The 27,590-nt window shown below is 42.0% G+C and overlaps 1 protein-coding gene across 2 annotated transcripts; it reads right to left on the bottom strand.

The window, feature by feature from the left end:
• Window positions 1-332: 332 nt before the first annotated feature.
• LOC128145084 (cytochrome b-245 heavy chain) lies at window positions 333-23,486 on the bottom strand. Of its 2 annotated transcripts, XM_052794695.1 has the most exons (13): window positions 21,803-23,486; window positions 19,069-19,164; window positions 17,509-17,619; window positions 13,705-13,789; window positions 12,307-12,452; window positions 10,894-11,084; window positions 7,547-7,676; window positions 6,671-6,763; window positions 4,984-5,237; window positions 4,516-4,678; window positions 3,527-3,673; window positions 2,174-2,298; window positions 333-1,457 (listed from the first exon to the last, which is right to left on the bottom strand). In XM_052794695.1, the coding sequence occupies exons 1-13, from the start codon at window positions 21,845-21,847 to the stop codon at window positions 1,331-1,333; spliced, it is 1,713 nt and encodes a 570-aa protein (XP_052650655.1). In that variant the 5' UTR covers window positions 21,848-23,486; the 3' UTR covers window positions 333-1,330. The 2 variants fall into 2 exon arrangements, with proteins under 2 accessions (XP_052650655.1, XP_052650656.1); XM_052794696.1 differs by lacking the exon at window positions 6,671-6,763.
• Window positions 23,487-27,590: the final 4,104 nt, after the last annotated feature.

Raw genomic sequence — 27,590 nt, 5'->3', positions numbered from 1 at the left:
CACAAACTTGCTTGAAATTGCAGGAGGAGACCACCACTTTCTTCTGTGACAGTAAGAACCTGTCAGAAAGGTCTTGTGCTGTGTAAGACCTATTGCAGGGCTTGGCTGCGGAGTTTAAAAGTCACTAAGCAGGTGACTGAGCTGAACAGGAGACCCATGGTATACTAAACTGTGGCTTTTTTCAAGGCTTTTTGCACTTCTTTTTTCATTTTTTCTGTGCTGCTGGTTTTAATGCTTTTTTTATCTGCTGCTGGTATTAAAAGTTTTGGTTCCTTTTTTTTTTTTTTTAGAATCTGTTACCTGTACTGTACATACAGAAGTACTGTGCTGTGTATGGGTGTCTTATACGCATCAGAAACTTTATTCATAGCTATTCCAGCTACTGCCCACATGATCATTGCTTTCTCAAAGCTGGTTCACTGTCAAAGAGGAACAGCTGAACAATAGGGCCAAAAGCACTGTATGCATTTAAAAATGCTTCAGAAAATACCTATTAAATCATTTAGCAACAAGTTTCTTCAGCCTTGAAAATCAGAAATGGCAGTCTTGAAAACACAAAATCTCTTCTTGTCTGGATCCCTGTACCGTGAATTTGAAGATGTGAAACCGAGAGTGTTCGAAGCAGCCAAGCGATGGCTCACGTGCCAGGTGCGGGACTTGGTTTGACTCTGTCCTCGTCATCCCCCCACAGCTGGGGTGGGACTCAGAAATCCAGGTGGTTCCTTTCCAGTTCTCTGCTTTCCTAAAGAGGAACAGTTGCTTTTCAGCTGCCTGCGTTATCTCTTGGACAAGATGTTTAGGCTTGTATTCGGAAGCCTGAAAGATGCTGGTGTGCAAAGGAGATTTCCTCTTGCAAGGAACAATCTTTCCCAGTCACCCTTCCCCAAACCCCCGTAGCTCCAGGTACTGGCTGCAGCCAGGATAAGCTGTCTCCTAATAGCAAGCATTATGCTAGAACGCTTTATTGTTTAATAGCATTAAGCTTTATCAGCGTGAATTGTCTCCCAAATGCATATGGCTGCCTAGACCCTTCGGCAGTCATTATGAATAATAGGAGGATAAAAGCAGTTAATTGAGGGGAAATATCCTCACACAGACAAAGAAAATAGATTTCTACTAAATTGCCAGGACGCAGAGGGCAGTGCAAACTTCCCTAAGGTAAAACTTGACTCTTTTACTCTACCACAGAGCCAAAATAATTCCCAAGCAGCAAAGGGATTTGTGTTAGTGTAGCTGAGATTAGAAGCTGGGCTGTCCTTCCCAGACTCCAAACAGAAAAAGAGATCCAGTCTTTAGACTTTGTATTGAATGACTCCCACATGCTTGGGAGTTAGAAATTTTCCTTGTTAAAAATGAAGTGTACTCCTCGTGGGTCAGCTTCTGAGTTGCTGATGCTCTGCTTGTTGAGTGTGTCAGCAAGGCCCTCAGGTCCACAGAGAAAAACACCTATTCTGGAGCTGTTAAGAAAATGAAAATATGGTCAGGAGCTAGGTATGGAACAGTTGGATGTTCTTCATGTAAATCAATCTTACGTTCTGTAGGTGCAAGGTTTTTTTCTCAGTTACAGGAAATAAAGTAGAACAGGATGTCTATCCCTAAAACTTATAACCCCTTAAAACTTGCAAGGCACTTACTGCTGCTTCTAAAACAAATGGTGAGCTAAATCTCAGCTCAGGAGAAGTCAGTGGAGACAGGTTTATTGACCTCAGTGGAATCAAGGAAATAGAGCTTCAAAGAGCTTATGGCACAAATTCTTGAAAGGAACTCTTCTGTTTTTTTCCCTACTAATTTTGGGTGCTCAGCTAAAGGTCATCCATATTCAGGTTTTGTTTTTTGAGGTAGAAAGTATTTTTGGAGGTATTTAGATGTCACCTGAAATTCCTATCTACTTGAGCTGGAATGATGGGGTATGTTTTTTCTGAAACTTCTGCTAGTAATTAGACACTCCATGAAGTACCTTACCAAAAAGGGATGATTTTTTTAAAATTGTAGGTTAAAACAATTTGGTCAAGACCATAGATCCTGTCCATGGCTGAAACAAGAATAGAAAATACCTGGGGATTGTTAGAAAAAAAATGCTCCTCTAGCTTTATCAGCCAAAAGAACAAGATTGTGCTATTATGGCATTTAGATAGAGGAGGTCCATAGACACTATTGATTTGTACAGGTTTACCCAGGATGCTTCCCCGCAATAGTTTTGAACTCATTTTCCCAGTTAGGTCTTCCATACAAGGTTTTCTGTTTAAGGCCTGTAATCACATCTTTCTCTTCTTCATGATGCATTACGAAGTGAGTGGCCTGTGGGAAATGAAACAGAAAGGACAGCATAAAGACAGAGTTAAATATGGCAGCATTACGTCCTGTTAAAAAAATAATAATATCAATACACACTGAATTATTTCCAAACCGAGAATATGGAATTTATGGTGTTTAGCGAGGAAAGCTAACATTGGTAAAGTCCTGACTATCAGTGTCTATCATCTCCTCCTTTTCCCCAGACTGGGCAATCTCAAGAGTTAAAGCTCTGAAGCACTGAACATAGCAATTAATTACATTTATTTTGCAATGAACTGGTTTAGTCTAAGAAATGTAAAATAAAGCTATGAATTAAAACTTCCACTTCAGGTACAATAATACAACTCCCTTGACCTTAATGCAGTTCTGCCAGTTTGATGTCTGGAAGCTTTGATCCATATGAGGAGGTCTTGTTCACCCTCCCTGTGTGACTTTCACCTAGACCAGCTAAGCTAAGTAAAGCCAGGAGGAGAAGATGTGGTTAAGGGCATAAGTTCAGGCCTTGCAGAGTTCTGCAGCACTTTTAGATGAGAAAAAAGTTACAGGTAACTTTCTCCCCAAGGAAAAATTGTGTGACTTTTCTTCTTTCCTTCCTGTTTTTTTTTTTTTTCCATTGCATGCGTGGTAACTTCCTACCTTGCTCCTACCCCTCCCTGTCCATCTAGCTGAGCTACAGCACTTTAGGCACATGGTGAACTTTACAATGGTGAGATGAAAGTAAAATAAACCATCCCTAAAAGTAAAAGAGTGAGCACCTTTCCTGACTCAATCACGCATTCGCAAGTGGCTCATGGAAGAGCTGCTCCTTTGTATCCCCACAGCGACCTCCATGCCTGGGACCAGATAGGGAACTCACAAGAGTCCTGAAACAAATACGCTGCCATCGCTCAAACTTTGTGCATTAGCTTCTTCAGTCCCAAATGCCATTAATTATGCTTTAAGCAGTATTAGCTGTCTTAGAGATACTTGCAGGGTCACCTGAGGTTGCTGCTATGAGGAAAGACTGCTTCCCAGAGTGCACAGCCAGAGTAAACCAGAAAGGAATTCAGAATGCACATTAGCAGCTGATCCCATGTAACTTCTGATGGGTAATACCTGTCTGCATTTGAAACTTCTGAGAGCCAGATGGAGGCCCAGGATAAAGACCATTTGAACATTTATCAAAACATAACAGACTTGATAACATCAGCCTCAGTGCATATGGAAGTGATGTTTTCCTCTGTGTTGTTACCTGAGATTCATCCCAGCCTGTAAGGTAGATGTTATAGCTGAGAAAGTCTGCGTTATTCCTCTCCTGCATTTGAGCCTCCAGAGATTGCAAGAGGTCAGCAAACCATTCAAAAGCATGAGTGTCCCTGCAAAGCCAGTAAAAATAAATCTGGAAGAGACAAGAGTGAGCTGTCAGGGGACATAGGTACTTATGGTTTCTGGTTTATGTCTGCTGGCAGAATGAGGATTGTAGAGTTCTTGTAGAAATTGCCCTGACCACTTCAGTAGATGGGTAGGATGGTATCGAGGGTATTCAGGAGTTTTGATGCTGGGAGGGTTGTGAAGCAGAATGAGTGACTGCAAGAACAAGGAAACATCTTTCTATTTCTCTTCCACCAGCAGGTTACATTATTAGTTCATGATGTTTCCCCACTTACATCCTTGTAAAACAGTTTGTTAGGACATAAATTAATGATTTAGAGGTAGACTCTATCTCACTGTCTGCTGGCAGGCAAGGTAAATTAAAGCAGGTAACAAAACCAGTTCTGTTCTGTGAATATGACCATAACTGCAGAGTGTGACCATGCACCTCTGCCCAGGGAGTTTCCAGGGGCAGGAGGGGAGAGGAGGATGGTAGCAGTGCTCTTCCACTGACAGAAAGTTGTGCTTTCTCTGTGCTTAGGGAAGGAATGCAATATTTGCACGGGCTGTATTAGTGCCTTGGACTTTATGTTTCTCATGCAGATTGAACAGCATCTCCAGTGCACGTGGAAGTCCCCAAGGCCACAGTCAGGATTTGCATGTGTCATTTTGCTCATAGGCTATTTCTCCTTTTATTATATTTTTGCTTTTGACCCTCCTGCTTCCCTGCCTGCTAGTCTTGTGAGGTAACTGGACTCTTCTCGTAGGACTCACGCATGTCTGGAGCCAGATCACCTTTGCTGGGCCTGTTTTGATTTGGGCTGTTGGCCCTTGAACAATTATGTTGGTTCTGGGAAAGAGGACACGTACCTTCTTGAGTTTTAGGTTGGTCGCATCGTGGCAGTATTTGTACCAGACAGACTTGAGTACAGATGCAAAGGGGGTGACCCCTATTCCAGCTCCAACAAGCATAACAGTTTCATAACTGAATACATCCTCACTCGCTGTTCCAAAGGGGCCGTCCACAGCTATTCTGAAATTGAAAGTACACTTAATAAATCAATAGTGAATATTTATTAGCACCATTTAAAATAACAATAAAAAGGTAAGGTGTTTGTCTGCTACCATGCACATTTGGGCTGAATACTAGTCAGCAAAAGAAGAGGTAGGGTTGATAGGAAGAAACTGTAAAGAGCCATTTAAGGCCCACATCCATGATGGAAGTAGTTAAGGATTATATCACAGGTGCCACCAAACTGGTTGAGCAAAATTGAAGCTGTTGTAGGTGTTGGTTGACTTTACCAAGGTTGGTAAAGGTTGGAGACTCTTTGTACGTACTTGGGCAACTTCCATGCCTCCTGAAATTCTTGCTTATCACATCCGCAGGCATTGAACAAGCCCTCTGTCCAGTCTCCTACAATACGGATGTGAATGCTGAAGTAATCCTCTTCTGGAGCAGAGGTTAATGTAAATGGATGCCATTCCAGTTTAGACACTGCTGGACATTTGACAAAAATGTATTGCCCGACCTCCATCTTGAAGCCCTTCTTCATCATCTGGAGCTCAATTGTCTTGAAGGGATGAATGACCACCTACAGTGAGAGAGACAAGGGGAAAAAAGGGAAAAGAAAAAGGCTGTCTTCACTGTTCACTGGATGTATCTACATCCTCTATCACTAACATCATCCTCTGCTATGAGAGCAAGGAAAGCAGGTGAAACTTTGTTCCCAGCAGAACTGGAAGTGAGGAACAGTGCCTGACAGCCAGATGAAAGACTGCAGAAGATGCTGAATTTTTGGTTGAAGTATTTTTTGACACCATGCTTGCAATCACTCCAAAAAGGACGGGTCAGACTGGCACATCTTGTAACACATCACCAGATCTATGTATGCACATTGTTAATTCCAGATGCACCTTGCACAGTGGCACAGACCACAGTGTTATGGGATCTGACTGTATATATAGGGACAAAAATATAGGGCTGTCATACAGATGGGGAACTGAATAGATAGTACCACTGGAAACGGATGTTTTTGTGTTATAGCTGGGTGGGACCTATAATACAGGCATTTGCATTCTGCCTGTCTTTAGCCAAGAATAAATAGAAGCAATATTCTAGAAGCAAGGCCAATATTTCTGTCACTATGATTTTTTAATCCTAAAGTTGTCTGCCAAAGATATTTTCATTTTTCAGAAGAGATATGCAAGAGGGACAATCAAGTTTCTCTATCTATTAATGTAGGTATTAATAATAGTGGCTAATTTTCTGCCAACAGGGCAATAAGCAGGTGCCACAGACATATGCTGTCGAAATGGCTCAGAGATATTTTGGTAAAATTACCAAAAAGCACACAAGCATATAGGAGCCTTCCTACATGTCAGCATCGTGCCAGAGCACAGTAGAGACATCTAATGTCATCCCCCAAGCCCTGCTATGATTTGAACAGGTTATGTCCACGAGATGCAGCACAGTGCCATGTGAGGAAATTACACTAGGAAAGGCCAGGGTAGTTTTTATATGTTTGAGCTTAGTGCCATGCTAATTTGTCTGTCAGACCTTCAGAACCAGCGTTAATATCTCTGCAACACACCATGGGGAATGGAAGCTCAACATTAGCTTTGGCTGCACAAAATAGGCACCCCCTAACTCTCCTTTTCAAGAGTCATTTGTTCTGCTGAAGAATCAGAATTCCTAAACATCTGGGTAGTTTTGAAAACAAAGATTTGGTATCTTAAATTACTCTTAAGGCTGTGGAATTTCTACATTGTGGAATTTTTCACTCAATACAAAGAAAATTAATTTTTATTTCCTAAGAGTCAGTCCTGTGCCTTTGCTACCTTCCTCTTCTTGCTCTCTTTTAGAGGCAGGCTGCATTTAGAAGTTAGAGGTTAACACCACGATAGCAGATGGAACATTCCTTTCACTGATAACATTGTCTGCTGTGTAGGAGCCACTGGCTTTGCTGCACCATTTGGAAAAATTGGTAATATTTTGCCCGGTGTTAAGCGTAACGTCAACACATACCTTTGTGATAACAACCTTCTGCTGTGACCTCCAAAACCGCACCAACCTCTCACACAGGTACAAAAACATGGGACCTACTACCCACTTCCATGTCTGTAGGCAGAATAAAATGAGAAGCCGGATGATGAAGATGGCAAGTTAGATTAAATCGAGTCCTGTAAATGCTATGAGCAGATGTGAAATTCAGGTAATCTAGAGTAGGGAACCTTTAAGAGATACGTCACCTTCAAAATTACTTCTGGTCAGACAGGGAATTTCTTTGTTGCCGGTTGCAGCTGGCTTTTTAGTTGCTACTAGAGTGACAGCAAAGAGTGATTTTTGTCTCTGCCTAAAAATTAAGGTAACTACGTGAAATGTGGAGTAAAGCTCTGAATGTATTATTGACTCAGGTCTGTATTACTGCAGGAAAAGATGTAGTTTCTGTTAACAGATCAGTCTGAAATGTGAATGAACAACCAGCCTGGTTAGTCAATAAAAGCTGAAGTTTCAATGTCACATTTCCAGAGGCATTAATTTTCTTTTAATGAACATTAGTCCATTAATAATGTGAAGTGATTTATTATGTGGATTATAGCACTTTCTAGAAATCCCCACAAGCCACAAAATACATTTTGGGTAAACAGTTCTCAGGTACGATTTTCACATTGCTTTGCCTGTTAATTGTGCTCATTTTACAGCACAGTGGAAGTGGGTTGTCTGTCTGTCTGTAGTCCATTTCTGCTTTTAATCCATTGTGTCAAAATCTGTTGCTTTATGTAGAGAAAGCCGCCACTGAAGAGCACTGGGGGTTACATAGCAAGTGCATGTGTTATTTAGCAAAAAGAGTACAGTGTAAACATTGTAAATTGGATTTACACTCAAGACAACTGTTCTTACCATAGGAGGATTCCCTGAAAACTGGGGGATTGGGCAAGCCCCCTTCTTCCCCCAGTGAGTGAAGTTCTTGTAGCAAATCTCTGGATCATGTTCAGCCAGACTCGCAGCTGTCTGGCCCCGTACAATACGCCTGGAAAAAAATAAAAATCATTAAGGCAATGAAATGAAAATGAAGGTATCTGTCCCTTATTGTTATTCCATTTATGTACTACTCTATTTATGTACAGTTGTGGACTTCTGCAGTGGTACAGCTTTGATACAGCTTTACTGCTCTAATCAACCCACAGAATTGCTATTAAAATGATAAAAATGGGGAGAAAAGTTTGTGGGGGAAAATACTGACTACAAGATTAGGTGAAGAACTGAGAAGTATGTCCATTACCATTTCCAGGATATGGTCACAATAGGAAAGCTTCATTCTTTTCAGAGTTACCCTACTTTTTTCTTCAGTGAAAACAAAACCTGGAGTGGGCAAAGTAATCAATTTCCTAGGGACAGGTACAGAAATTATTTCTGTTGTTTATCTTAGAAACTTGGAGAGCCCTTTCCAACATACATCCTTCCTTTGACCCTTCCTCTCCCTCTAAAGCTGTGGAGTAGCTGTTCAGTTGGTGTGCATGAACACAAACGCTTCTGATGCAAAGCAGCTATGCCAGCTATACCAGCTTGCATCAGCTGATGATCTGGCCTCTATATTCTTGCTTGGTTAGGGGGTTTTGTTGTTGTTTTTTGGTGTATTATAGAGAAGCCTGATTGCTCCAGTTCAGCTATATTTCCAGTGGCAGAGCTAGTGCTGAAAGACAGTTTCAGTTTTGAGGGGGAAAAATATATTCTGACCTTGTTCACTATTTCCTGCCTCTGTCTGAAGTTCTGCCAACCTCAGGGGTGAGTGAGAATCCCCAAAATGATGGTAATTATTAGGCTGAGGGTCATAGTAGAGAAATTCAGACTGAGATCTGCTGCCTTTCCCTAGAAACGGTCTGATTCTGATCAGGCTGTTCAGTTATCTGCCAATATGATTCGGTTGATATCTTCTTCCCATGACTTCTCTTTCTGCTTTTCTAGCTCAGTTTCCGTTAACTAGACTATGTTTCTGATGTTTCAAAAAAACATGGTATCAAAGTCATATGTATGCCTAGCTTTAAGTGACAGATCATTAGAAAGCCTGTTCACAGTCTTGAAAGTTAAATGATTGCATCGCTCATAAATATTACTAATGAACCTCTTCCTCATTAAAGGTTTGATTAACATCCTGCCTGAAAAATAAAGGGAAGGAATGACACTGTCCCAGGAGCATCACGAGTTGCAGTTTGCAGGAACATCACCAGTTGCAGTTTACTTCCCCACCAGTGACAGCGGGTTCAGCTGAGCCGCCCGCTGGGATGAGTTACGGGAACAGGAGGAGCCCGTTTCCTGCCACTCCTCACCCCATTGCTTAAGGGAAAGTGGGCCTGAGGGTTTTTGCCTTGCCCTATGCTCCATTCAAGGTTTGACAATGCTGGTACCCTGTACAAGAGAAAGAAAAGACTTATTTTCCCTTATTACTCAGTGTAGATGCTCTTCCAGTACTGCAATTAAGCTTTCAGTAGTATAGCCTTATAATTACTTCTTTTTCGGCTGAAAGCGTTACTTTAGCTTCCAAAGCAGGTTGATCTGCATCTCTGTACTCTCTCTTTACATTTACTGTGATGGGAAGTTTGGGACATCTGTCTGTGACACATAGCTCATGCACAAAAAACATCAGTGCTACAAAAGTGCTGTAACAGCTTGTAATGGACAAGAATCTGCCCCTTCAATTCTATTACCTTTGGTTCAGTTTTCAGTATATACATATATGTACGTATATATATGTATATTTGACACACGGCCTTCTGTCTCCTGAGATAAACTGACATCTATGCCTCTCTCTATTACTTTGAGACTGGCAGGTCATACTTACTCCATAACATCCACCTAAGATGCCTTCCTTGAGTGCAAAAAGCCTGTCCAATATTTTTCAATGTATTAGTATTTTCTCTAAACTCAGAATGTCATTCTTGCCTTTAAGGCCAAATAAGCGAGGCCACTGAGTTCACACCCAGAAAGCATCCTTCCCTCTACAAACAATAATATTCCTGTGTTTATCTCCTTCCAAAGGATAGCTGAACTTCTCTGACAACCAAGTTCAACCCCACTGCTGCCTAAACTCTTGTCTTTTCAGTACAGTGCAATTAAAATGGTGGAAGTATACTGAACATCCAAGTAAATAAAAAGTCAACTTTTATGAAATATATGCTCCTCACTGACCTCTAGGAAGAGCAACACTTGCTTTCTGATAGCATTGTGTCATAACTACTGGCAAATTTGGACCTTTTGCCAGTAACTATACAATATTTGCCGCAGAAAACATGAACCACTTGTTCTTTTCCGTCAACAGGTTTTACTCAAACCTTCTCCTTTTTTTGGAAGTTGGAATGGACAAATATGCTGGTGGTGATTCTTATCTGCCTTCTATTTTTGTTCTTCCTGTTGTAGTCTCATTTCTGTCTTTTTTCTAGCACTACTGGACTGAGAGGAAGTGTTTTTGAATAGTCATTTTTGCTGGGCATTTTTAAAGCACACTTTCTAGTACACCTAGAATTTACTTTAAAATGGACAATACAGTATAATTATGAACTATGAAATGTGGCTTGGATAATTTAGCCCTTTTTTTTTCTTTATGCATCAGTTCTATGGTTTTATAAAATGGAACTAAATTTCATTTTTCTAAGTGCTAAAATTGTGTTTGCGTAGTGCTAAAGTTGTTTCATTAGGCTTTTCAGCTATTTCAGAAGAAGATATGGAATGAGCCAACAGTGGAAAAAGATGTTTGGCATTTGGAAGTTACAAAAACTTACAGTTGCCTTTATTTGAGCTGCAACAGCAAAAACCTATTCTGAAATGTTGCTGATATTAAAAGTTCATCCAAGTCTGAAAGATAAGTCTGTGTTATTATAGTTTTCATTTACCCAACAAAATCCTGGGCCCTATGTCATCCTTACATGCATGTGTGTGATGCAATTCCTTTTAGGAGAGAAAGATAAATTAACAATTAGAAACAGGAACCTTAGAAAAGAGCTTTCCCATTAAAATACCAGAAGAAGTTGAGTGAGCTTAAGTATGCAAGTCCCATAAAGCCTCCTGCCTATGAATAGCTTGTTGCATGTACCAGTGAGAGCCTCTTGGCTCTCAAAGCCTCTGTTGGCCCATCATTACCATAAAAAATAACTGCTGCTTAGTGACTTAAGTCCCTATACTTAGGTGAGTAGAGGGCTTTACATTAAGATACAGTAGTTATTGTGTATTGTGTGATAAGTGCGAATACTCACCCAGCACCATGGATGACAAGGCCAATGAAGAAGATGACAAAGAGATGGTGGGTGTACCAAAATACTTCAAAATACGACCTTCGGATGGTTTTGGTGGATGACGTGATGATTAGTATGAGGGCCAGTGTGATGATAACGCCAGTGAGACCAGCCAAATACGTGAAAGCCACATACAGGCCCCCCACAGGATTCTGTGAAAGAATTGCACACGTTGGTCTAAGGAAGGGGTTGCATCAAAGCAGAGCCAGCTGAACCATCAGTCTGTCTCACTCAACAAATCCTGTACCTTGTTGTAGGTTTTAAGTCACCTTCCATGAATTTGCGTGCCAACAATGCCCCAATCCCACTCCACTGTTGTTGCACTGCAGATTTACTTGTACTAAAGTAAGTGGAAGTAGAAAGGGTTTTCCACCGATTCACACACCAAACACTGTTTCTCACTCTGCCGCTGCTCAGCAGTACAGGCTTGGGGAAAGTGAACACTTCTGGACATCTCTGTTGTTACATCTATATTTAGGGAGCTAAATGAAAGTGCTCCTTTTCAGTGGCGTTGTGCAGCTGTGGGTCTCATAACTCGTACAGAGATCGGATGCTTGGTGCTTCTGAGGAATGGGGAACTTCCTTATTTTGGTGGTGGGTTTTTTTTTTTAACCAGAGTTAAGGAGCCCACGTTCAAAACTTTTGCCTTGATATCGGTGTGCCTTTCTGTATGCCACATCTACCTTAGTCAGAAAACTTTTTTGCAGGGTATTTGTTTTTATGTAATGTTTTAAAACTACTTTGAAATCCTGAGGTGAAAAAGTTTATACTACCAAAATTCAGCAACAATATTGCTCACAAATATAGAAGAATGAATTGTGCAGAATTTTGCTGCAAGATGGTCCAAACCTGTTGCAGACACGTATTTAGCTAATGGTCGCAAAAGCATTCCAGATGCCTTTAGAAGGCCTTGAACAGAATAAACAAGAAGACAAAAAAAGAAAGATGCCAATTAGAAGAACACAGGTGCACATTCCAAGATAAAGGGAACTTGGCACGAAGAACCTCAATTCGGCAGTTTATCTTGACCAATTAGGCTGAGACAAGTTTCGCATGTTTTAGTTAGTATAACCAATTGTGTCCTATGTTTATGCGCGTGGACAGAGTTAGTATAACCAATTATATTTTAGCTTATGGTGCATGGACAGCTGATGTTTAGCTTGACAAGGTATATAAGCACACTATTTGGGCAATAAAGGGAGAACAACTTTAACCGTATCGGTGTCCGGTTGTTACTCGGCTCACGTCTCCAGATGGTTCCCTGCAACACAAACCCAGACTGTGCCCACCAGAAATAGGCACTCTGCTCAGATTGTTTTATATGGTCATCTAACCAAGTGTAATACTGATTCTTCACAGCCTGATGTCACTTACCCCAATAGTTTTTCTAAAAAAGTTGATATAGCTTTCATTTGGGTTATCACCAAGGCTAGAAAGCACAGCTGCCAGAGTTCCTTTCTCTTCAACACGGGCTTGCACACTCCACTCTACATTGAATAAGTGTGCGATGGTGTGAATTGCTAGGAGTGACAGGAAAGAAATAATCAGGGTTAAGCACAATAAAGGTACTCAGTGGTTTTGGCTATCATTTTAAACTTTGTAACATTTGGCAGCTGCAGTTTAAGACCTTTGCCACTCTCACCCTCTTTGTCACAATTTCAGATCACCGACACGTTTTACCATTAAAGCTTTACCATCTGAAGTTTACATCTTTTTGAGTGGGGGAAGGAAAGAAGTAAAAGGAAGAAGTTTCCAGCTTTCAGCAATTCAAGTGGAAGAGCAGTACCCTAATTTTATGCCTGGGAAACTGAAGCACGAGATGGCTTAAATTATTTGTCAGGATCATCCAGAAATTCTGTAGAAGAGCCAAGAAGTGAATCTGGATCTCTTTGGTGTCACATTTGCTAGCACTGCTTTGCTCTGCTGTATAGCTAATAATCACTGATAATGTTCTTGCTGAGCTGGACGTGTCCCACAAACCTGGTACAGCTGAGGTGCTTCATACTATTTTCACTACACATTATTGCAGGGGTAAGCTGTACAATACTTTGCAAAATTTTTCCCCTTTTATATCACCAAATACTTATTCACCTTCAAAACAGGGCCTGATGGGTACAGATCTAACACCCCCAAACAATCCATCTCTGCTGCAGACCTCCTCTGTGGCCTTACAGTAATTAACTGCATTGTCCTGCTCCTTTTCTATGAAGTGGTGATGAGATTTCAGCCACGGCTCAGAAAGGGAACCTGCTCAGCTCAAGTAATCTACTGATATGAAGACTGTTCTAGGATATGTGATTTGTAAGGTACTTGCATTGAGAAGTGACAAATTTGATGAAAAAAAAAAGATATAAACCCCTTAGTTTAGGAAATGAGAGATAAAAGATGAAAACATTTCCATGTCCAAGCTTTTTATACCCTTTTCCTCCATCATTTCTATTATTTGTTTCAGACATGCCAGCTAAGAAGTAAGTCTAAACAAGAATTAAAGCCAGGGTATCTGGTTCTCAGGGCGTTGCCAAACACCCTTTATTAACCAGTGGCATAAATGGTGCCGACAGTTCAAGAGAAAAGTATTCGTTCTTATTTATCTTTTGCTCTCTGCCAGTTGCAGAATAGTATTTGGAAACTGATTTAAGCCCTGGAACATGCTGACTCCTTTAGGTTAATGAAATCAGGTCTCTGCCCATATCTTTAAGTGCTTGAATCCCACCTGGATTCTGTGCAAAATGCACGAGAAAGCAATAAACAAAGAAACATTTGAGTACCAACCAGTATGAAGGGCGATCATCCATGCCACCATTTTGTGAAAGGTGAGGTTCCTGTCCAGCTGTCGTCTGACGCGGGTAGAGCAACACTTTGGGTTTGAAGAAAAAAAGTATTTTAAGACTATTTGCGACGTCTCTGCATACTTATTTAAATGCAGGAGCAAAAAGAGAGGCCCTGAGCACAACAATTGGTGGCATTGCTAATAAAAATCTGGAATTCCTAAATATAGACAAAAAACATTTCCCCCCGGACTTCAGAATACTGGAATAACAGATTATGTTTTAACATGTCCCATTGAAACGAAGTATTTGATAATGAGAAAAAACTTAACATCCAGTATGACAAAAGTATGTATCTTATCTGTGTGAAATTACATATTCTAAACAGAAGGAGGGATCACAGTCTGCCATGGCAGGGTGACTGCCTTGGTAGAGTCTCAAGTTGCCACCTAGCATCAGGATCCTGTTGTGGTTCACACTGTAGAAATGGACTGTAAAATTTGGGTATAACTGTCTCAGGGAGCTCCCACCCCAAATGTACTAGTCTGTTATGCTCGGTAATATGAAGTGATTCCCTCCCCAGAATACTGGCTGTACTTGCCAGGCATTCACTTACAACTTGTTGCTGGAGTTACCCAAAGAGAAACAGAAAGAAAAAATCTCTGCTGGTACAAACTGAAGAAGTTGGTTCTTAAGAAAAACAGAATGATATTTTCATTAAGAATGATGACAGGTTCCTAACAGGCCCCATCTAAATTGTCCTGCAGTCAGTGGGAGTTTTCCTATAACTTCAAGTTCCTGTAAAACTAGCGTTTGCTGTCTCCACACAGTAGAAAGCATGATTATCCTGTGTTGTATCTTTATATTGCTTTTGCTGACTGGCAAAAGGAAGAAAACACCATGCAAACTAACACAAACATTTCCTCATAAGAACCATGTAGATGTTTCACACAACAAATTAAGAGAGACCAAAATATTCTCCCAACTGTGTGCCTGGCATTAACTTTGTAGATGGCAGGGTAAGGTAACGTATCGTCCCAGCTAGTAGGGTGGAGCTGATCATCCCAACCATCCAGGAGTGAAACAGAAGAGGGGAAGAGCGGAATTTAATTTCTGATTTTTTCTTTGCTTAGTGGAGATATACCAGCAGTGGCCTTACTCTTCCATACCAGTAAGTTTCTAAATATCCCATGCGTATTAACTGTACAGATAAAATAGGTGAGCAGGGAACAGTTCTCTCCTTTGGTTATTCTCCAGCTGTGACACTGATTAAAGGGCAAAGTCTAACACTCCGGGGCTATTGCAATGACCTCAGTAGACTATAACAACAGCCAGGAGAAATTTGGCCTTCTCTGTATCATGTGTCTTGAGACACGATTAAAAAGATTGTAGAATAAACTGTAGCATAGTGAGGAAGTGGCAACTTGGCTTGACTGCCTTGATCTTTCTGTTAAGAAGCAGAAGGCCAAGCAATGGCAAAATGCTGTAGCTAGATTCAGTAGTGAGGCTCATTAACAACAGCAATGAATACAGCAATAAGGGGCATGCAAAGACAATACAGCTGTTCTTTCAATTAATAACAAATAACTTTGTAGCATATGATTTCTGGGTGGCAGGAGGTAAAGGGCAAGAGTTGCCAGCACATTCCTATTGAACAGTGGGGTTGAACAATTCTCCCCTCTACTTAACCCCAACGACATTGCTGTTGGAAAGGTCACTACCCTTTCAGTAAGTTATGTGACGTTTTAAAATCCTGATTTTTCTTAAGAGATCCTCACAGGTGTTACTTGCGGAGCATAGCTAATTAGAGACAACAGCAGAACAAGCACAAGTGTCTTTTTTATTGCAAAAAGCAGCCGAAGTTAACCAAACTCCAGCTAACAGTCCTGTTTTATGCCCCCCCCTTACCTCCTCGCTCACCCTCAGAGCCCTTCGCTTCCTCATACAGCACCGTTAGCAAGAGAGCGAGCTGCAGGCAGGCAGCAGAAATGGAGCTGTAGATCTCTGCATGGTTCTCACTTGCAGATTGGGTGTAGCCTGAGCGAGACTGTATCCCAGTGCCCGAGGCAGAAGGACTTACTCTGTAGCTTGAATACTAAGATAAGAGGGACAGCTTTGTCGGGATCCTGGTTAGAAAAGCCAAGTGATAGATGATAGGAGATGAGCAATTCAGGACAAGTAGCATAAAGTCCCGGCTGGAATACAGTTCTCTGATTCCTTGGAATCAGTTTTTAGCCTTCCAGTACCATCTCCAAAAGTGTCTTCAGCTCTTTCATTGCTCTGACCTCAGAAGATGTTTGCCCAACCTGCTTTCAGCTCGACCGCTGTGGAATCTATTTCAGACCTCATGAAGGCCGTGTATGATCAAGAGCTCATCGATATTTTCTAGTTGCATTCATCCAATAGCAACATTAATTCTTACTAAATTTGCATTCATTATTGACTTCTGCAGCTTGGGGAATCAGCTCTCTGTTTTGGCAGATACTAGCTGATCTTTCTCAGGGCAGGGGAAGAACAGCTTTAACCCTACAGTTTTCCTTACTATTCTTTTTCTTTTGTACATGGGGGGTACGGCTGTCTGCTTCTGTAGCATCCCAGCATCTGAAGGGGTATAGCACAGGACTGAGAGCCTGGTCTGTGTGGTTCCAACTTTATATTCCTAAGTGTTATGCCTTAAAAAGGCCAGGGCACTGGCCTTACTCCTAAATGTAATTTAGGAGCTTAATGTGGCAGACAGGTCTCATTTATTCAGCCACACTGACCATCAGGATATATGTACTAGATGCAGGTACAGCCTGTGTTGCCTCTGATTATTTTCTCATTACTTTGGATCCCACTCTCTTCCCCGATGAAGGACTGTTGAAACACTGCATCTATTTTATTGCTTCCTCTTTTGCTTGGCTTTTTCAGCCCCCGCAGGCCATCTCATTTGCATGAAAGAATTTGTGCTAGATTTACAGATGAAACACAACTCCTGTGAACTAGTTTTGTTGACCATGTGTATATTAAAGAGGCTAGAAAGAAAGGAGGAATCATTATATATTTGGAAGGACAGTTCACGATGTTGAGGAGAATATTGCTTTTTCACTGCACCATGGCATGCATTGTCTGCATTATTGCTGCTGTAACAGCCAGAGATCTAGATTTCAGCAGTGTGATTCAGTCAGTACTATCATAGGAGGCCTCTCCAGCTGTCACTTAGAATCAGTTGTCCCTTTCTTAGTGGTGGTTCCTCAGTGCTGTATATAACATTTGCATTTGGGAGCTAGAAATGGTCAAATGGCCTGTGAACTATTTCATCCTGAGATGGAAATGCCGCTCAGACAAGAAAGAATGTAATTTATGAACCAGCTGAAAAAAGTCCCATGCTGAAATTCTGTGAAGGACTACTTTTACTTTAAGAACTGGACATGCAAAGACAGAATACATGGGCTAATGCCTTCCTCTATAAATGGGTGTTGCATTGGTGACAAACAGGGCAAATGTGTGTAAGCACCACCCACAGCTGCTGCCAGACAGAAGAGGGACTTTTCATCCAGGGCAGCATGATGCCCAGGAGGCAAGAGAAAAGGGAAGACTCAAAGGAGGCTAATTCAAGGCCAAACCTCTCAACAGAGCTCTAGACACACCATTGGTGTACAGACCTCTGTCTTGCTCATAGCAAAACTCGACGTTTATCTACTTCTTAAAAGAGGACATCCCCAACGTACGGTATATTTGGGGAACTTGGACGGAATTGCTTGGTATATTTGCAAGGCTGCTTGGCTTATTATCTTTCATAAATTTTGAAATTCTTTCTTCATCTTACCGCACTTGATCCTCTGAGGAAGGAGAGCAAGTTTCGACATACTGGCAGCAGAATCAGCATGCAGTTGAAATTCAGACAAGCTGCAGGGGCCCTTGCCAGTGCCAAAGCACGCTGTAATTGAAGAGATGCTGTTATTAAGTGCATTACCTAAGACGTTATCCAGGACATGGACAGGCACAGATTTCATTTATGTATTATATCACAACTTTTCGTGAGTGTGAATTCTAGAGTTAATTAACAATGTTCACATTTCAGAGTAGTCATGCTCTGGCCAAGTCAGAGACACATATGCAGGCAAAACACATTCCTCCAGATAGACACCTTCTATTTCCAGTTTTGAAATAATATGGTTGTACGAAAACCTGCCTGTCATGTCTGACAATCAATGGCCAAGCACAGATGCAAGTCTAAGCCATTAGTAGAATTTTCTGTCCCAAGGCTGTAAAGAAAGTCTCGCTGCTGTGGTTTCAGTTGGCTGGGAGGTTATGGTGGACAGAAGGAACAGCTTATGAGGGAAGTGGTTTTATATTCTCTGTTGTCAGCAAAGGGAGTCTAGGGAAATTTGTTGCCTCATCTTTTAGGAATACGTTCCTTTAATGTTGCTTTTCACATCCTGAATGATTTCAGATTTTTGAACAAATACTGTTTGAAAGGAGGGAATAATGACCATATTAATCCAAACACAATGAAGGGAAGGAAAAGGTAATGTTTACTCTCCTTGCATCGATTGGGACCCTTTCAGGTTTCAGATCACAGTTAGTTACTTGGGGTTACACTGAGCTCTAGTTATCCAAGCACAGGTCTCTGTGACTTCAAAGGCAACTGCAGCATGATTGCAAAGGGCAGAATTTGATCCATAGATCTGAAGCTGTATGCAGAAGGGGATTTCATGCTTTGTTGAATTAAACCATGGCTTTGCAAACCTTTTACAAAGTGCTGTGTTCTGTAATTTGAAGCTTAGACTGACTTTTATGTCTGTGATCAGGCTTTTAAAATATGTGAACAAATTAATTTTCTCTGTCAATTGGTCATGACCTGTGGTAGCTTTGGAAGCAAGTTTGTAGTAGGATACATAATGCTGCATTAACCATTGGGTTATATTGAATAGCCCAGGGTCCAGGATCACTTGACTACTTGACAACTATTCACACGCTTGATGAATATGTGAATGATGATTACTTTTCAGAGCTAATAGCTTTGTAAACTATTCAAGCTGTGAAAAATAATTGCAAGGCGAAATGACTGCACAATAGTTCAGCAGCAATATTTTATTCATCTTTTGCTTAATAAAGCAGCCACAATGCACATTTACTTTAATTACCAGGAGCATAATAGTTACCTGAAAACATCTTTAGAATGGGATCTCTCTATTTTGCTTACCAGCTTTCTATTCAGAAGGACTGGACATCTACCTGCATTCTGTTATCTGTTTGCACGTGACTTTTAACTCCTACGGGAACCTGCTGCTCCAGCCACTTGATCCTGTTTCAATTAAATAAAACTAGGCAAAAAATGCTATGTGCTCAGTCTATGCCAAGATAATACATGTTTTGTACTTACGCCAAGGAGTATTCTGGTGTAGAAGAATTTTGGTGGGATATCATATGCAAGGTAGTACCACCAAAAGAGGAAGACATTCAAGCCCAGCCACACAAGCTGAAAGAGAAATGAACAGGAAACTTTACAGTTTGTTGTTAGAAATCATACGTCTGAATTTACACAGTTCAGATAATGGTCAATCAGTTAATTGTGCTCCTGTTTGCACAGAGAGGCATACTGCAGGGTATGAAGGGTTCAGCAGGGGCGATATAGAAATTTTTCTGGTGGAAGTGGGCTCTAATGTATGCACACAGGAGTACAGGAGTGGCTTTAAACCAAAATACAGCAATGGGTAGCTGAAACTTTTGCATAGCTCAAGGGGTTTAGACATGATTATATAAAGACCATCATATTACAGGTGTCTAGCTAAGTCTGCGAGTCTGGTTGAATCTCCGAACATCATTAAAGGTTAGGAGCTCTTTCAAATGGCAGTTCCTCAGACATATTCACCCAAGTAAGAGGAAGACTTAGGAGCCAGGCCAAAGGACAAAAAAGCTTGAGATCTAAATATAGATGGCCTAAATTACACCTAAGGCTTAATGTTTTCTGTTAAGTAGGAGACACTAAAGGTCTGAAATCAGCCTGCAGGAAATATTCAACACAGGCACTTTGGTAGTGTTTAGACTACCCAAAACCGGGGTTCTTCATAGCTGTAGTAAGGTATTGTCTCAGACTTGCACATCCTACTCTGCAGGTTTCTTTTGGAAAAGAGAAGTTATTAACCCTTCTCAAAGCTAAGGCAGCTACAAGCTCCTCTGGCCACAGAGATCATAGCGAATCTGGCTGTTTGCCCTTCTGGAGGTGGATGGCTGATTTCACATCCCATAGTGAAACCAACCTGTATCAGTGCACCCTCAGAAATTGCGACATTACAGTCCCTCACTCCTCCTAACCCATACTTTTTGCTAGTTCTTTGGCCCAGCTGACACAGTAAAAAACTTGGGATCAGTTTAGAGCTTGAAAACATCTTACCCTTGTGGCTTAAATACAGGGAAATGAAGGGATTTCCATCTGGGTAAGGCAGTATATGGGAAATCCCCAAATCCTCATTAAAAACCTAAGCTCATCTCAGGATTAAATGCTTAGGATACGTATTTAAAGTGAGAGAGTGCCACTCCCATGTATGCTAGCCTGACAGCATGCCCAGAAGACCAAGACGTTTGGCATGATCCTTGATGGTGTCTCACAGTTCTTCTTGGTGTTGACCCACAGGGAACGTGGACCCTTTGAAAAAGACTGTGGCACCTCTGGCAGCTTGGGTTGAGTTGCAGAGTTAGAAGCCATCCATGCTCTTTAGCTAGGACCAGTGAAGGCAGCATTGGCTGGGGTTTAGGCTGTCATGTTTCTGTTTTGTGGGGATAAATCAATAGAAATTGTGGCTGTCCTGTTTCTGTCAAGCATTGGACAACCCTGTACCTAGTCAGTGTGCAGTAGAACTGTACAGGACAATGCAGAACACTTCGGTAAGGCTTCAGCAAATTGTCCTTTTAGCTGGTTTCTTTGTCAGTGACTTTGTTGATTTCCTTCCCTATTAGAGGACCTTGTTACAGCTTTCAGACTCTAAAAACAAATTCCTTATTTGAACAAAGTATGGGCCTCTTACTTAATTCTTTTAATATTTCAGTTCTGGTGGGAAAAAAAAAAAACCAACATGCCAGAATTCACCTCTTGGCAGTTTCAACTTCCTCAAGTCACTGAAGGTGACAGCAAACACAGCTACTCCTTTTCAAAGCACTGAAGTGCCAGGGTTATGTTCCTAAACTAGAGCTACACATCTACAATATAATATATAAGTATGGATGGTTCATAGCATCAGAAATACCTTTTTGAATAAAGGTGTTCACATTTCAGTCACCACAAATACATAAGGTCTATGTCTTCTTTTTCTTCCTCTCAGTATTTACCTCTACTAACCACACTTGGCAACAATACCTCTAACTAGTACTACATTTTGGTGTTGTATATGTTTATATATATATATATATATATATAAAATTCTATACCTATTGTATCACACTGTGAAGTGAAAAAAAGAAAACACTGAAATACTAACTTCTGTCTAAGTTTTCTCCAAGGAGGACTGCCCTAATTTACTCTTTAGCACTTTTAAATGTGACTGGGATTTTCAGTACTTTAAAATCTTGCTGAGAATCAATTTAATCTACTTTCACAGCCACTCTATGCAAGCTGCATTCAAACTCAATTCAAATACTCGGTGTCTTAATGAAGGATTCATGAATCTCTTCTCTAAATTCTGGAATCTGACTCTAATACAAATTTTATACCATCAAGACACTGTGCTTTCAGTTACACCCACTTTTGTTTATAAAAGTGCAAGAAAGGGTGGTTTTTGTAATTGCTTTCTCTGTTGAAGCACACATAGTTAAGTGAGATGTAATGTTATTTGTTTTCCTTAAGTCACTGTTGCATCCAAAAACCCCAGATACTTAAATATTTCTAACAAAGCAAATGAAAGTTAACATATGATCATTTCTCAGTTGACAATGAAGCCTACAGCAATTGAGATACCAGACAGAGCTCCTTGAAAACTATTCTCTTGAAGCGTTTCACTGCACTTGCTGCCCTAGTTTCAGCATAATCATATGCATCGTTCACTGGCATAGGGAGAACTGCTTAGTACGGCTTTCTGTAGAACTTTTTACCAGACTTAAATCACAATAAAAATTGTACTTACAACGACGAAGATGGACAGTCCTTCATTCTCTACCCAGTTACCCATGATTGCCCGAGACGAGCACGCACAATGGCCCCGTTCTTTATCAGACAGCCTCTATGTCTTCTCTCATAAGGAAGTGAGAGTAGAAGCTTGCAGCAACCTGTTTCCTTTCTCATTCATTTAGGAAATAAGTTAACCATTGAATCATGTCCATACTTCTGTTTCAAACGTGTTTCTACCAGCTTTACTTATAACTTTCCATAACTCAAATATATATAAACAATTGAAATAGACTATTTTTTCCTTGCGATACAGAGGATAACATAAATAACTTAACTGGTCAGGTTTTCTGCTAAAAAAAATGTATTGCCACTTTATATAACTTTCAATGCTGAAATGTAATACAGAATGCACAGAAGAGTTATCTCTTCCCAGCCTTGTCTTTTTTTATCACCTCAGGTCTGAGTTGCCATTTCTGCTGATCCTCTGATAAATAATCACTAGAATAATTTCTCTTCCAGTAATTCAATGTCCACAGAAGCTTCCAAATGTAATCTAACACTCCTCTTGTCTGGTACATGCAAGTGTTGCTGCTTTGTCTCTGCTTGGGCCAAAACTGAGGACATGTGTCACTAGATATAGGCTATTTTTCATATTTTGCACTCTCATGGAGTCCCCAGCCCCAGGAATCATGTCACTAGATAAGAAAAAAATTAAGGTAAGTATTTTGCTTTTGTGATTAGAGAGAAAAATATGGGAAATTGCCCAAATGTATTTTAGAGCTTACAAGCCAGAGGATATTTACCCTAAGTGTATTTGTTTGAAAAAAAAAAAAAAAAATTAAGGGAGTGTAATGATTTCTGAATGTTTGGCCTCTGTGGTATCAAAATTTCCAAACCCGCAATAAAGACTGCAAAATGGTAGTTTTGGGGGAAGCACCGGGATTAAGAAGGACCATCCTTCGGCAAGGTCCAGGCCCTAGGAAGGAGCAAGGCATCTGGACCTGCCTCCCGCCAGCTTGCTCGCCCGTGTATTCCACAGAAAACAGATCTCCTCCCAAAGTGACCGACACAAGCCTGTCTCCTTTCCAGAGAGGTGAAGTGCATGTACGTATGGTGGTCTTTAAAGATCTTTTTAGGCTTTAGAAAGTCGCAGAAGGGCAGTTTGAGCGGTGGTGTCTCTCTGCCAGAGCTGCGACACCTTGTTGGACCCTGCAGAATTTCACGGCTCTGAGAGCGTCAGAAAAATTATGCTAAGCCTACCTTACTCTGGACTCACTTAGAAACTAGCTTTCTTAGGGCCTGATTCTGGCAGCCATGAGACATTTGGTCACGATGTAAAACTGAGGATGAGAGGAGCCAGGGCAAATACCTGGGCTCTGGCTAGCTGCTCTCTTCCTCCCTCCACTTCCAACATACCACTACCTTCATTAAATTTCTCCTGGAATACGGCCTCCGTAAGGTGTCATAACTGGGACTTGAACAAAGATCCATTACAGAAAAAAAGTCTTACATTTCTAGGTTTTTCTAAACCACAGCTATCTGAATGATACAGGTGACCTCCGCGTTGTTATTCCTTCTTGGGATGTATAGAAGTAACGGCTCAAACGTAGCCCAGGGACGAGCAGCAGCCCTTCACCTCCTCACGTAGGCAGGACAGACAGTGTTTGAATCATCTTCCTCCACAGAAGCCTCCCAAGCTTCAGTAACTGAAACCCCAAATGAAGTCTTCGAAACCTGTTAAATGGGGTTCACGGCAGCCTCATCTGGCAGGCTCTGTGGTGGGCCAGGCTCTCACGTGGTATCAGTCGCTTTGATGGCCGTCCCAAATGGATGTCAGCAGAGCGTCTGGTCCCCCCTATTTTTGTTTGTGGAGGAAGTCTTTGGGAGCTAAATAGCTAGAGTGGTTGGGGAAGGAAAGGAGGGGGGCAGTTCTGATCTGTGGATGTCCATTCTTGCTGTGAAGACTAACCCGTTCTCCCTGCCCAGAAAGCGCAGCGCTCTCGCTGCCTTTTTCTTCCCCTTAGTTTAAGCTAAGTTTCTTACGGCTTCTCTGGGGTGAGCAAGTGTGGGCATCCAGGATGCCCCGAGCTTTGGCAGCCCTGCCTTGCCTGGCAGCTCCTCAGGCACCAGGGCCACTGAAACACGGATTTACTGGCTCAGGAGGTTTCTGGCAGGCGGCAAACCCAGCAGGGGCTGATCTTAGATCAGTCACAGCCGTCGCACAATCTGACGTCCTCTTAACAGCCTGAATACAGGCCATGAATCAGAATGTATTTCAGCTGCTGCCAGCCTAGCAGTTATCAAATGCGCATAGCTGATCTCACTGCCTGAACTCGAAAGAAAGGGTCGAGGTGCTGGACCCTTCCACAGCTGGTGAGTTCTGGCGCTCCCTGATGTTTGTGAGTTTTCCTATTAATTTCAAAAGTGACGGGACAACACACAGCAAACTTTGCCTGGTTGCTGCAAGTGACAGGTGTGAGTAGAACTGGTATCAAAACCACCCACGTGTCACCCCTGATTTAGTTCTGGTGCTTGCACCTTCTGAATGAGTGAAACCTCTTTGTTATAATATTACAAAGACTTGCGTGTTTTGTAATTTGGTCTAATTTGAAAAATGCATCCTGTACAAGAAAAGGCAACATCAGCAGCTGTGTATTAATTACGTAGGAGTGTGTAAAACTGGAAAAAATTAAACACTATCTCATTCTGTTTCTAAAATTTCTTTCAAGCTAGCTGATTACGCACAGCAATTTTCATGCTGCTTCGCGCTGGAAAGTTCAGCGAACAGTGACCCTTTTGCAGCATGACAGTTTTTCAAAAGTATTCATGTCTCAGGGTTCTTCATTGCCTTGAAGTAATTTTACTCCCTTGCTTAGGAATTAATATAGTTCCTCTCCTGCTCTGTGCAGTAGTGTTCTGTATGTTCCTGCACAAATTTAATGCCAGACACTTGCAATAGGCCTAGGTGTTTCACACCTGCCTCCTAAAGGGGACAATGTAAAATTCTGCATCTATAAAACCCAAAAGAGAGAGTGATATGAAGACCAGAGTGAAAGAGACCCAGCTTCTGCGCTGCCGAGGATGTTGCTGAGCTGAGGTTGCTGAGCTCCTTCCCATGTAGCAGGAGGAAGGACAAGGAGAGGCCTTGATTAGCCTCTTTTATTTTGTAGGCTGAAGTCTTTATTTTGCATGCTGTGCAATCCTTGTTTACCAGTTTTCCCTTGATTCTACCCCAAAGAGGAAGAAGCGGCCAAGAGACTTGTCACGCTGTCTGTCCTGAAGGGACTGCCTTCACATGCAGCCTGAAGCTGTCACTGTATGCACTTGCCTTCGCTCAAGGGAATGACATAGTCTGAAACTTCTGCTCTTTCTGTTTTGTTTACAAAATAAATGCTTCCATGTTGAGATGAGGGCAGAAAAGCAGATAGCTGTAAGCCAGGAAGAAAATGTCAGTGAGACTCCAGTAAGGACTGGCAGATCCTTCTATGCCTTTGCTTTACACTATAACCCTCAGCGTAGTTCCCTGCTCTGGTACTTCCTCACGCTGCCTTTTGCAACGATCATGAGAAACCCATGTGCTGTATTCAAAAAACCCCATGTATGACCCAGACGCTATTTGCCATATCAGTCTTGGCTCGAAGTCAAACAGCACTGTCACAAAACAGGTCAGAACGGCTGCTCACTGCTACGTTACTGGAAGGAAGAGCCACCACCAGCAATGTAGCCTGTCTAAGTACAGATAGAAATTTTATTACATTAAGCTGGTTTCCAGGTAGAGCTGGAGTAAAGTTGGATAACGTAATCTCCCATGTGTAAAGGCAGAGGCCAAAATAACCTGGCTTCACGTGGGACTAAGGGAGCGGGAGCCCAGCTTGCAGCCTTTCGGCAGGGTACTGGGCTTTATGATCTGCCAGTCTGGCTCTGGGACTGGGACACAGTTATCATCGATTTGCTTCTCCCTGTGTAGCCAGGCTTCTCCTCCCATGGCTTCACACCTACTACCTTTACACACGCCTGTGATAGCCCGGGGTAACTCCTCTCTGCCTGGAGAGAAGGACTTCACCAGAAGCTGTTGACCAGCAATTTCCCACTCAAGAAAACATCTCGAAAGATGCGAGAGGGAGGGCGGTTTTCTCCTTATGCTCTTCCCCTAGAAGACTTTCAGCCCAGATTCAACCAGCTGAAGTTTCAGGGCAGGAGCAGGAGCTGGAGGGAAGCCACTGGTTGTCCAGCCGCGCTGGGGCTGCCTGCTGCGGCCGGTGGCTCGGCAATGCCACCCGCTGGGCAGCACCGACCGGCCCAGCCTGCCACCAAACCATGAGTTCATGTTTTGTATTAAATTTGTTAATTTGCCATTCAGGGATCAGCGCTTCCGCGGGGAAATATTTTAGGGATTAAGAAATCAGAAACAAGAATGAAAGTCGCTGGTGTGAAATGTATAAAGTATCTGGACAGTGTCAGTTCACCGGCCACCACAGCCTACAGTCTCCAGGCAGCAGCTTTTTGTTTTTCCTCTTTTAACTCAAAATGCCACTTCCTTACTGTTTCCCTCAGGATCCCAGCTCCCACTCACAGGGCCCACTGCTGAAGCTATACGCTCCCTGATGGATCTGAAAATCTAGCAGACTTGACTCATCACAAGCCTTCTGGCATTAGAGAAAGGCAAGCTGCCTCGGGCTGGGATTTCCCTATTGCTCCACATCTATCACCTGTCTCTCATCTTTGATTTTGAAAAACAGGTTTTGAAAAAAGAGTGTCTTTTTACTGCATTTGCACAGTGGCTAGAGTTGGATCCATGACTTGACTGTCAGCATGTTAGGATATTACACAAGGAGACAGCCTGGGAGCATCCAAAGGCACCCAAAAGCCATCACTTCACAGAAGGGTCTGTAATCCCAGGTCTAAACTAAACCTGCACCATGCCCCGATACAGCTTTATCCATTGCCTGTCTGTCTATGTTACAGCAATGGAAGAATGGCTTCAACATAACTAAAGGGCCATAGAAGTATTCCAGTATCCCCCTTCACACCCAGGAACAGCTCCCCAGGGGTGAACACCTTAGTGCCTACACCCTAACTACACAGGTCTGTATTACTTTACATTGCTGCAGTTTGTCTTATAAAATACAAATGAGTGCTGTGATAGCTTTTTACCGATCTTACTCTCTCCCAGTCCTCAGTATGGGGCTGACAGAGTGACCCAGGTCAGTTAGCAGATGCCGGTCCATGACCAGACACCTGACGGATACAGCCTCTGGCTCAGTCCTCTTTGTACCGATGACTTTTAGTTTTCAGTAACATCAATAGGGGAAACACTGAGGAATTATGTAATTTTTAATGGACGTGTCTGAGGAAGATAACACGATACAATGAACTGTGGAACCAAGGAACAAGCTTGTGCTTAAAAATTGTCCTGCAGCTGGCACTGGAACAGGTTGCCCAGAGAAGTTGTGGATGCCCCATCCCTGGCAGTGTTCAAGGCCAGGTTGGATGGGGCTTGGAGCAACCTGGTCTAGTGGAAGGTGTCCCTGCCCATGGCAGGGGGGTTGGACTAGAAGATCTTTAAGGTCCCTCCCAACCCAAACCATGCTATGATTCTATGATTCCTAAAATGTGGTTCATTCCCGTGCCAAGACTCAGCATGAAGCCTATGTGCTGCTAAATCATACTTAAACTGCCTCTTAATACAGAATTATACTGCTCCAGCCACACAATCACTGGATTTTTATGTTTCCCTCCACTCATTTGTCATGGTAAAGTTTTTTTACTTCTGGATTTGCCACGAAAACTTGGACACTTGTCTG

This window comes from Harpia harpyja, chromosome 8 (assembly GCF_026419915.1).
Source record: "Harpia harpyja isolate bHarHar1 chromosome 8, bHarHar1 primary haplotype, whole genome shotgun sequence".
NCBI classification, from domain to species: domain Eukaryota; kingdom Metazoa; phylum Chordata; class Aves; order Accipitriformes; family Accipitridae; genus Harpia; species Harpia harpyja.
Note: the sequence above shows the minus strand (reverse complement) of the source record. Positions and strands in the feature narration are given on the sequence as shown.

Excerpts from the sequence above, each read along its gene's own strand:
- LOC128145084 (XM_052794695.1), bottom strand. The coding sequence starts at position 21,847 with ATGGGTAACTGGGTAGAGAATGAAGGACTGTCCATCTTCGTCGTT. Across the intron at positions 13,790-17,508 it reads TCCTCAGAGGATCAAGTGCG|TGTTGCTCTACCCGCGTCAG; the intron begins GTAAGATGAAGA and ends TCAAACCCAAAG. Across the intron at positions 12,453-13,704 it reads GATGATCGCCCTTCATACTG|CAATTCACACCATCGCACAC; the intron begins GTTGGTACTCAA and ends TGTCACTCCTAG.